Below are 11456 nucleotides of genomic sequence, written 5' to 3'. Positions count from 1 at the left end.
TCCTCACAGCTACAATACAAACAGCCGAGTCCAGAGCCGGGGAGGAAGATGCCGTAAGGTTGGTTCCCCTATATACAAACCCTGCAGCAAGGGATCAGGGAGCCCCTGCAGCCAACGCTTGCCCACACACAGCCACATCCCACCCCTGGGTACCCCCCACACCAGGTGACACGCACGCAGCCCAGCTCTGTGCCGAGTCCTGGCGCATCCCAGGATGCGGTCTGGCTCACCATCTCGGCTGTCGGATACGGCCCCCGCGGGGCTCCAGGCGGCCAGGGCTGGGCAGAATCGCTTGCCCACGGGCAGCATGTTCCCAGCACGCCTAGGGCTGCAGCTGCTTGGCTGCCCAAGCGGCTGGGTTTACCCAGGGACATTTGAGAGGGTCAGGCAACACTACACACCAGTGGCACTTTCAAGTCAAGAGGATCAAGGAGACAGCCAAGGGTCTTTTGTTTTTGCCAGTTCTGTTGGCACAGAGATCAAGGAAGAAGAGAAAAAACAATATAGAAACACCCAGCAAGCAACTCCCTGAAGCCTCGAGCTCCTTGACTCACACTGGCAGTTGCAGAAGTGCCCCTAACACCTGGGCTGACATCGCCAGGCTCAGGCACGCAGCCCCAAAGCCCAGAGGCCAGCACGAAGGCAAGGGCAGTCTGGGGTTGCACATGGGGGAAACCTCCAGCGGCAGCCCACCTGAACCCACCTCGCACGATGGTCAGGCACTGCGCCGCAGCCCTGCTGCAGGAAGGATGGGAGACGAGCCGTGAGAGCGAGCTTCAGCACCCTCTGTACCAGCACAGATGTCTGGAATGCTGAAGGGAGCTCAGGCTTGGCTGCCAGGACCCTTTACTGCCCCACTGAACGGACAACCCAGCACCTTTGTCCACCACAGGCCATGGATATCAGGTTATCCAAACCCTAACAGACTGACCCCCCTGCCAAAATCCAGGCTGCAACAAGAATTCAGATGCTCCAGACATACTGTGTCCCTTGCCATGGCACCCAAGAGCCAGGTTCCCTGCCAGACCACAGCCCAAGACTTAGCTTCAGGGTAGATCCGAACTCAGATGGAGTTTCTTTCCCATTCAGTGTCTGAAACCTTGGAGGAACCAGCTCAAGAGAGAAAACCCTACAAGGAAAAGAAGCCAAATCTAGCCAGAGCCCTGGGAACCAGAGCTAGAAAAACTTGCAAGAATCCATTCTCATAAAATCCTAATCAGTCTCAAAGCATCCCTGGCACTCCATCTCACACAGACTGCAACATCACCTCCCCGAATCCACGCGATTTGCTGAGGAATGACAGGACAGGGGAGCACCAGAGTGACCCGAAGAGAACAGCAAGCCAAGCACTGCTGAGCTCCTGGGCAAGGCAGGGATGCTTCGCATTGCATTTATTTTAACTTGTGCTTGGTGGAACTTGACACCATCAAAGCCACCCGCGTAGGTCCATGCACTCCCTTATATACACCCAGCCGCTTCTGCGCTCCGGCATGGACTCTGCGCCCCAGCCCCACTCAGGTTACGGGGTGCAGACGGCTGGGGTGCACCAAGACATCTCCACTCTGCAGTTTGTGCCGTGCTTGTCTGTTGTGGTGCACGGGAAGGAGCTAGAAAAAGCACACAGACCCATATCTGCAATCTAAAATCCTCCCAGGTCCATCCCCAGGATGCTGGATCCTCTGCTGGGATGCCCTCCGGAAGGGAAGGCAGATGTGGGTTTGGGAGAAGCTCAGCAGGAGCCGAAGGGCACGGGGAGCTGGTGCCCGGGGGAGCTGTCGCCCCAGCTCATCGCAGCAGTGGCAGACCCGTGACCCAGTGACCACCGTGCCATCAGGGGTGAGGGCAGGGCGTGGGGTCACAGCCACAGCGTGGCTCGCGCGCTTGCCATGTATTTTTAACGCTGCTTTGACTCACAAGGCTCTAAAAAGCACATGGATTCTCCAAATGCTTTTTAGCTCTTCCACCAAACACCCCCAGAGCCCAGAATAGCCCCATCTACTCCCTTTTCAAGCAGGTCCCTATTGCAGCCACCCCATGAAGGAGAGGAGATCTGCGTTTCCAGCCTGTGGGAGGGGAGAGAGCTGGACAGAGGAGGGGTGCAGAGTTGGAGCAGGGCAACGGGATTGTTTACAGGCATGGACCCAGCCCACAGACAGGCTGCTGGAAGCAAACCTCAGCCCTGGGGTCGTCCCAGGGAGCCTCCCGGCCCCTCTGTCTCCCCTCCACCCACCTTTCAGCTCCGAAAAAGGATCGCTCCCTGTTACATAATGGGATGAGCACCGCAGGGATGTGGGCTTGCACGGGTGGCCTCCCTTTTACTTAACAATACCTTTTTCGGTCATACAGCCGCCTTCTCCCCAGCTGCCATTAAACTGACAGTCAGGGGAGACAGATAGCGCCTGGCTGCAGTGATTTCAGCTACGGAGGGGAAAGAGGAGGGTGGTGGGATGCTCCAGCAGCACGCTACTCACCAAACACAAGCTGGCAGAGGAGTATCCAGGAGCAAGCCCCTTCCTAACACCCAAAACACTGCTAAGTCACCTCCTTTCGCCACCCACCACCTAACCCTGCCACTGATGGGAGAAGGGAAGGACCTTGTCTCTTGGAGGGGTGATTACTACTCATACTTTGTGACCAGCAATGCTTAGAGAACAGATGCATGCCCACCTTCTGCCCTGTGTTTGAACAATACTTCCTTGAACAGATCACGCTCCCAGAACAGCTTCTGGTATTTTCTCTACCTACAAAGGGTAGCCAGACGCAGCGCTAGCCAGAATGCCAGTGCCAGGGCTGCGCCAGGGCTGGCCAAACAGCGGTCAAGTTACAAATACTTAAATGGAAGAGAAATGCCACCAAATTCATGCTGTGACCCCAGACAGGGTGTCTGAGCTACAGACTTCTTGATCTGCTCAGGACAGCAGCAGCCACTTGGGCCAGGCACGAGTACAGCAAGGATCAGCCACCCTTCTTGTGGCTCAGGGACAGGGTGCAATGGCAAATGAGCACAGAGCCCTCCTATATCCAAATCTCCTCCTCTCTGGAGGTAACTAACCTCATCTTGAACCATCTTGGGCATTGTTTGAACTCTGCTTTCATGACAGATCACAGCTTTAGTGAGAGGCAGACACTGACTGCTCTCAGGGCAGTTCCTGCGCCCGTCACACTAGGCTGCTGAATCCCAGCTCTCCACGTGGGCTTCCAGAATCACTAAAAACCCACCACCCCTGATTCGAGACAGAAGAACCTCCACCCAAACACTCCTCCCTTTCAAGAGGCCTAGGTGCTGTCCCAAGCACAACGTTCTGGGTTGGAGTGGTGACTACAGCAACAGAAACTGGGGAGGAAACTATTCTCTGCAGCAATCCATAAGCAACACCACCCTCCTCTTGCTTCACAGTGTGCAACTCCTTCCCCTGTCCCCTTCACCCCGGATCTGTGGGCTCCCGACTCTCCCAGAACAAGAGCAGAGCCAGCATCAACATGTGGATGTCAGCACGGACAGCACAGCCCCAGGGACACGGGGTTCGTTCAAAAGGTTCATATTTACACCCTGATCACGACACCAAGGCCCAGAGCAAGAGGCACCAAATGTCACAGGACTTCCCAACTTCCCAAGTGGTTGCCTGATGTGGGTTCACCCAGACCCCTGAAGCGGAGCAGCTACAGGCACGTTCACCCTCCTGCTGCTCCAGCAGCACTTGTGGAGCTCCTCCTTCTGGAGCCAGCATGTGCTGTGTGTACGACAGCTTCACTAGTGGAAAATACCGATGCCACGTGTCAGTGCCATACACTCTCCGGGTGACCAGGACACAGCTTATTAGGAGGTGATGACGTGCTTATTCAAGCTCCCATACCTCTGTGCTTACACACAAAAACTGGGTTGCAGCTCATTCCCCCAGAGACCAGAACCCATTTTGGAGAAATGGGAGCAACACCCACCTCCTCCCACCCAAGGAAACAGACTCGGGAGCGATGGCAGCCCCTGACCTGAAAGAACTTCAGCAACTTCTGCTAAGGGCAGCTTAAATTACCAACTTGGTTATAATGTGCTGCCCTGCACATTCTGACTCTGGCTTCGAGCGCCTGCGAGAGAATAAAGGGCGCAGGAGGGGGAAGAGCATTGCTCTGAGGCTCCCCCTAGCCCAAGTCCTTCTGGGAAGCCTTTCCTTTTATTCTAAAGGACCATATCCTCAGCTAGTGATAGTCACCAACCTACACAAGAAAACATCAACACTGTTTGTGTGTCTTGGCCTAGTGCCTCACCACCCAGAGGCACTGGCCCCAGAAAAGCTTGGCAAGTACACACCCGCTGGGGAGGAAGTCTTTTCCCAACATATCTGTGGGTCACTGCCCACAGCACAGGCACTACTGGCCCACCGCAGATCAGAGAGGGGTGCAGCAAAGGCTTCAGGAAGCCGCACTCCAAGCTGTTATTTGACAAGTTGCTGTTCGCTGTGCCCATTCATTCTCCTTTTGTAGAAAGAACAAGCTGAGACACTGGGCAGCGAGAGACCAGGAGGCCAGAAGAGGCCAGTGTCTCCCCAGAGAGCCAAGGAGCTGGGCACTCACCCTTTCATGAGGCAAGAAGCCTCCCATTCCCAGGGCTGCATCCTTCCTTTCCCCTGTTTTTAAAGGGCAGGAGGCTGCCTGTTAAGAGTTATGTTGCTGCTCACAGGGAAAACAGCTCCTAGTGCCAATCTCCATGATGTTTACGCTACATACATATGCCATCTTCACAGAACTTTGTTTTAGACTGTTTACTCCAAAGGCAATGCCACCTCACAGAGCTGTGAGGCTGGGCCTCGAGGCCTTACCTTTGAATGAGGGTCCCAAAGAGCAGGTGGAAAACCTTCTGGATGTTCTCCGTGCACAGCCAGCTCCAGTGATCCATCAGCAGCAGACGAAGCACATCCAGGGCCATGTCAGCCAAAGCTGTCTCAGAGTCTGCTAGGAGGAAGAGGAGGGTCAGATGAAGAAGCCAACTCAGTGCCTACGCAAAGCTGGTGGAAAGCATCATCCGAAACTCCCTCTTTTCCCCAACAGCCTGCTTGATGCTCTTCTCCCCAGCACCTTGTGCCACACAGCCAGTCTAGGGAACCTGCACTGGTCATTCTCTGTCATTTCCACTTTTCTTCAGGCAGCTCCAACCTTCCTGCCAAGGGGCACAGCAGACCAGAACATGGCTGCTCCGAGTGCTCAGTTCCTGCTCAGTTAAACCAAGGGATTACCAAAACCCAGTCCACACGTGGGGATGGCAGTGTGCCCAAAACAGGTGAGGAAGAAGGCAGTGGCTTAGCCAGGAGAAAGGTACATCGTTGAGGGCTGTCTCCCGTCTTCACCAACACTTTCCCCTCTTCTAACTTGCAGTTTTCCAGGCACAAGGCTCTGGTCGGTGACTGCAGGCTGCCATCGTGTGGCAGCTCCAAGTCCAGCAGGAAAATGGATGAACCACATCTGGATAAACCAGTTAAAATGAAAACCCACATGTATGCCCACATATCCCTGGCGACACCGACCTGGAAAAGCAAAACCTCTCTCTGATCCTCAGGAGGATGTCAAAGAGTATGGTGTAAACACATTCTGCTTGCTAGAGAATTACTCCTACGCCGCTTGGCCCAAAGCATCATCGGTGTTAGGTTGTTAATAACCTTATTAGCGTCCCACAGACCTGCCCGAGAAAGCGGCTCCTAGACCAGCGCCCCAACCTGAGGCTGCTGCCTCGGCTCCGAGTGAGCTGCACAGCAGCTTCCCTTACTCTGACCTTCCCCAGCGCCTGACCTTTCTGCCTACAGAGAGCCAACGAGACTGTTCACATACGATTTACTGCTGGAGATAAAGGGGAGAGGGATTCTGGAGCCCAGCACCTCTCCTTCCTGTCTCTTCCTCTCCCTGCTGCATTCCATTTCACTGGGATAAACCAGCAGGAGTACATTTGGTGCCTCTTGCTGTGGGCCATGTTTAAGTTGCTCTTCACTTGCTTTGCCCTTTGAGACTTGACTTCCCCGTGCAAAAAACAGAGCAGGCTGTTTAGCTTCAGCGTAACCCCATACAAAAAGCATCATCAGCGGGCTCTGTTTATTCCCGCAGCATCCAAGTCCCCTTCCTCAGAGCGCTGCTAGCCAACCTCTTCCGAGAAGTCACCTCGGGAGGAGATACGGACACTGGTTGCCTTTTTAGCCAGCCGCTCCCCAGACATTCATTCCTCTCACCCCGCCAGACCAGCCTGCCCTGTCTGGGCTCTGAAGCATCGCAGACCTGCAGGCATCCGACATCGTTCGCATTGGATTTCCTTAAGCGTTCAGCTCACTTGGCCTGCCTGTATCTCTCGTGCTCTGTGCAGAGCACTGGCCTCTGATTCCAGTTCTGCTCCCCAGCAGCCCCCAAACAACTGCGGGCTTGCGTTCAAAGATTACAGGCAAAGCTAGCAGCACAGGCTGGGTTTCAGAATACCAGACCCATCCTGTCACAAGCACGCGCTTTCAGTCAGAGCTTGCCAGACTTGAACCACTGGAGTGAAATTTTTGGAAAATTCCAGCTGATACAGCTCAGTTATTCCAAGAAAAAGATTAGAGAACATATTCTCATTTGCGTTCAGGATAATCTTGTAACAGGCCGTAGCGCTCCTGCGCTTCAAGGCCACAATCAGAAAGCGAACATCATTCCTTGAACTGGGATTACATATTGGCTATCCCCACCAAATCTAGCCCAACTTTAATGAATCTCAAAAGGTACTTTCATAGTGCATGGACACAGCAAGGCTAACTGGAGACTACCAAGAAACCGTAATTTGGTCATTTATCAGTTTCTGAGAGCTTGATTTCACAACACTGGCAGTTTAAGCAGTGTGTCCTTCACTTACTTCTGCAGTAACTGTACTGAGTAGAATCATAGAATCATAGAATGGTTTAGGTTGGAAGGGACCTTAAAGATCATCTAGTTCCAACCCCCCTACCATGGGCAGGGACACCTTCCACTAGACCAGGTTGCTCCAAGCCTCATCCAGCCTGGCCTTGGACACTTCCAGGGATGGGGCATCCACAGCTTCTCTGGGCAACCTGTACCACTGCCTTCCCACCCTCTCCGGGAAGAATTTATTCCTGATATCTAATCTAAACCTCCCTGTTTTCAATTTGTACCCATTACCCCTTGTCCTATCACTACAGGCCCTTGTAAAAAGTCCTCTCCCAGCACCCTTGTAGCCCCTTCAGATACTGGAAAGCTGCAATGAGGTCTCCTCGGAGCCTCCTCTTCTCCAGGCTGAACAAGCCCAATTCTCGCAGCCTTTCATCATAGGAGAGGTGCTCCAGCCCTCTGATCATCTTCGTGGCCTCCTACACTAAGGTGAAGACCTAAAGTGACACAACCGAGCCAAGACCCAATTTCCTTCCAATAGCAACAAAGACCAGAGCAATCACCTATCAGAGCTGGGAAGACTCAGCCTGCCTTCCCTTTAATCAAGGTGCAGGAGACCAGTTCCTCACACTGAAGGCCTTGCAAGCGGCACCTGCACATGCTGGAGCTGTTGCAGTACCCAGGGAGATACAGTAAAGCACTAGCAGCGGGGCTGAGCTCACCAGCATCCGTGTCCAGATGTGTCCCCTGCTCCGATGTGCTCGGCCTGTCCATATCCTCCTGCATGGAGCTTTCCTTAGCTTCTCTGCCTCCCTCACCTTCGGGAGCTTTGCTCAGAACTGCTTCTAGAAGCTTCTCCTGCTTCTGGATGAAGGAATCCATAGCAGCCAGCGACAGGGTGCCAGAGACCTGCAAAAGCACAGGTGTATTAGTGCCACAGCAGTGAGCTGGACACAGCCAGAGCTGAGCAGAGAGATCATAAGGCTGTCTGAGCATAAGAGATCTCCACTGCTCAGACAGCCTCCCACTACCTGGTTTGCACCCTGCTGTAGACAACAGCACAACTAGGGCTGCTTATTGCCTTTCTGCAAAGGCTTGGCATGTGGGAATGAGGCTGCAGCAGCCACGATCCTTGTGCCATGGATTCTTCCAAGCCAGCACCCAAACAGGGCAATGATTAAGATCCGGAAAGGATTGCAAAAGGGATATGAACTTACAGCACTGCCCTCCCTGACAGAGTACACGATCCTGTCATGTGCTTCGTTCACACTCAGCACTGGAGCAATCTTACTGGATGAGAACCTCAGCCTGGACCTGGAGAGGAGAGACACAGCACAGTCAGTTTTCCCCGTGACGAGTTTCCCAGCCTCAGCCACGAACCTGGACCAACTATCTTTGTCCAGCATCATGCCCAAGCTAAGTCTGATTAGACCTTAAGTGGTTCAAAAAAGCATCTGCCCCCAGGATAACTGAGAAGTGGCAGTAAAACCATGTAACAAAAGCATTAAAGCACTTTTCCTCAACAACACATGGGCCTAACCAAGACTTTCCAACATCCACCACATACACGGTCTTCGGCAGGTATGTTAGATACAAGCTCACAAGCAGATGTAGGCAATGCTATTCAGCAAGGTGTGAGGGTTGCAGCACACACAGGACAGCATTCAGAAAAGCCTCTGAGATGAAACACCCTCAGCAGGATTGTGAAATCCAATTATAAACAAGCACATGCAGAAAGGAGGATATGGAAAGGCAATGGGACTGCAGGACAAATTGTAAAATAGCCTGTTTATCATTAAGGAATGCCCTTTTCAGCCAAGATGCCTCAAAACTGGAAAATCTTTTATCCAAACAGGAACTCAAATACCCTTGCTCAGCATATGAAAGAGCAAGTAAATCAGCTAGAGCATGACAGCAATGTAATATCCACAGCAGATAAAGCACCAAGGCAGTATTCCCCCGATGGAGACAGTTTACATATGAAGTCCTTGTTCTGCACAAAGCAGCGGGGAAGCTGAAGGAGCACTTACTTGTTAGCCTTCTTCCCATCTGCCTGAGATTTCCCATCCACTTCGGACTCGCTAAGATCCTCTGTGGGGCTCTGGGGCTCTGACCTGGGAAATGCTGTCTTCAAGGTGTCCACAATAGCATTAACAACAATCTGCAAAAGACAGCAATGCCATCAGTTACTGAATATATTCTTATTCCTTGAATACAAATTCAGAGTTTTCAGTTTTCTATTAAAAACCTCAGGCCTTTGAGTTTTTTGGCTACTACTGCAGCAATCACATATGCAGACATTGCAGCTAAAGAGGCACGTCTAGGTGCAGCCTTAAGTGGTTCAGATAACCAGTTTCCCACTTGTCTACCTTGTCTATCCTGGAGACAACAAAGGGCTTCTTGACAAACGCGATCCTGGCGTCGGTGTTCAGGGCGAGGAACTCCTGCACCTCCTCGCTGTTTGCAATCTCAGGGATGGCACACAATTGCTGCAAGGAAAGACACAGCTTTAAGTCTTTTTCGAGTCAGATTCCCAGCTTGATCACATAAGTGTGGGTCAAAGAGATCAGTACAGAGCTGGCCCGAGCACTGCTCTCTACCTCACTGGGGCACACAATCAAGTATCTCACCTTCAAGAAAGATTCTAGCAGACTTTTTCTAGCTTCCACTTTATCACTGTCCATGTTTCCAAACGGAAGATCAGGGAACAGTTTCTTTGGACCTTTGATATCTACAAAGGAAACAAACCCATTAACAAGCTGGAGGAGCTGCAACAGTTGTATTACAATCCCAAGGCTCTCATGCTGCCCAGCATCAGCCCAGGATAATACAGCCCTCAAATGAGGGTGGCTGAATCAGACCTTAAACTTGCGTTCTGCTGATATCCCACCACCCATGCCTTTAACGTTAAAGAAGCAAGAACACCTGCTTAGCACAAGGACTCCAGAGCACTCAGAGAGCCCAAAAATTCTCGACAAGGACAGGGGCATCCCAAACAACCCTCCACAGGCTGGACAGGGTACCCTCAGAGCAGAGAAATGTGGATTGGGGTGAGAGGGAGAATTGTCTCAGGAAGCTAACACAAGCACTGACTTTTCAGGAATTTGCGGAGCTCCGGTTTCTCCTCCAGTCTGGTCTGGAGGTTGAGGAACTCCCGGTAACGGCGGTTCACAGTGTGGTAAGCCATTTGCTGAAGACTGCCTGCGCTTTCACTCTCCAGGGCTGTCTCATACTGCGAAGGAAGGCAAGAGTCAATAATCCTAACAGATCCCAACATAATCCTGATGCGCTGTGCTCCCTGCTGGCCCCACAGTTCCCAGACCCTGCAGAAATCCCATCCAGCAATTCCTCAGACTGACCCTTCCCTGAAGAACACCAGTTGCACAGCACGTGAACCTGTCATGTTGACAATAGGATACAAAAGACTCCACCAGCCCCACATGACCCTTGACCAAGAGTGGAAACCCCTATTCCATACCCAAATGGCCACTGGAAAAGCCACTGTGCCCGATATTCTCCTGAGGCCAGACAAAATTTGGCACCACACAGAGCAAGTCCCCATCCCCAATCACCACACGTGCTTCCCTGCCAGGGCAGGGATCTCAGAAAAGGGGTGAGAGCCGGGGGAGGCTTTTACCTTGACGGTGTACAGGGTGTAGGGGTGGAAGCCAGTCCCACTGTGCTCTCGGGCAGTGATGGTCCCGGTTATCCGCAGGTTCTGGATGACGACCGGCCCGTCGGGACTGCTGAGGGGCTCAAAGCTGAAGGTGCTGATGGAAGCCGTTGGGGAGGATGAGAGCAGGGGCAGAGTCCGCCCAGGGTCTGGGGGACTTTGTGGTGGGCCCTCTGCTGTCGCCAGATCTTTCCCCAGGCTGGAGGGCCTTTGTGAAGAGGATTTTCTGAGGACAGCCAGGCTCTCCTCCTCCTTCTCAACTGCCGGGTCGATCTGAATATCAGGGCACGAGCTCAGCACAAAAGCAGAGGTGGGAAGCAAGGCAGCATCTGAGCTGGTGGCAGTGCCCTCCTCCAGGTCCCCTACCCCATCCTCTGAAGAGGCCAGTCCCTCCAGCACAGTGGAGGTGTCCTGAAAGGGTTCATCAAGGAACACCCCTGCAGGCGACGGTGCCAGCAGGTCCGTGTCCTGGCCCACATCAGGTGCAGGGGACTCCAGCTCCAAACCCTCGTAGGGGAAGAGGGAGCCCAGGGCCTGCGGGCGGAGTAAGGGCTCCTCTGTGCGGCATGGCCCACTCACTGTGTCCTCTCCCCCCTTGCCAGCAACCCCTGCCTCTCGCCCAGGCACCTCCATGGCCCTCGGTGAGGGAGGCAGCCCTGCAGGGGCAGCATCCAACTGTCCTGTGAAGGGTAAGAAATCAGGTACTGCAGGTGCAGGGGGTGGTTCCATTCCCCGTGTCTTTTTGGAGAAAGCCCCGATGAGCAGCAGGTTGATCCAATCAGGATCAGACATCTTCCTGATGGCTGGCAGTAGCACATTGCAGGCGACCAGCTCCACCACTACAAAGCGTCCTGTCCGTGTCTCCAGGTGGGGCTGGGGCACCAGCGCCCGCAGCAGCATCTCCACAGCAGCCCGGGCGTAGCCCACCTCA

General features: G+C 53.3%; 1 protein-coding gene across 1 annotated transcript in view; it reads right to left on the bottom strand.

Moving 5' to 3' along the window:
- SNX19 (sorting nexin 19) overlaps positions 1-11456 on the bottom strand; it is a gene marked incomplete at its 5' end in the record, with an annotated part of 19540 nt that overhangs the window by 7774 nt on the left and 310 nt on the right. Inside the window, 8 exons of the mRNA XM_010148576.1 lie at positions 4815-4944; positions 7575-7761; positions 8070-8166; positions 8883-9013; positions 9222-9341; positions 9483-9583; positions 9946-10084; positions 10490-11452. Of these exons, the coding sequence (XP_010146878.1) occupies positions 4815-4944; positions 7575-7761; positions 8070-8166; positions 8883-9013; positions 9222-9341; positions 9483-9583; positions 9946-10084; positions 10490-11452 (1868 nt within the window). The remainder of the gene's footprint in view (positions 1-4814; positions 4945-7574; positions 7762-8069; positions 8167-8882; positions 9014-9221; positions 9342-9482; positions 9584-9945; positions 10085-10489; positions 11453-11456) is intronic.

Source organism: Eurypyga helias, unplaced genomic scaffold (assembly GCF_000690775.1).
Source record: "Eurypyga helias isolate BGI_N326 unplaced genomic scaffold, ASM69077v1 scaffold21763, whole genome shotgun sequence".
NCBI lineage: Eukaryota > Metazoa > Chordata > Aves > Eurypygiformes > Eurypygidae > Eurypyga > Eurypyga helias.
This window is presented reverse-complemented; position numbering and strand designations above follow the sequence as displayed.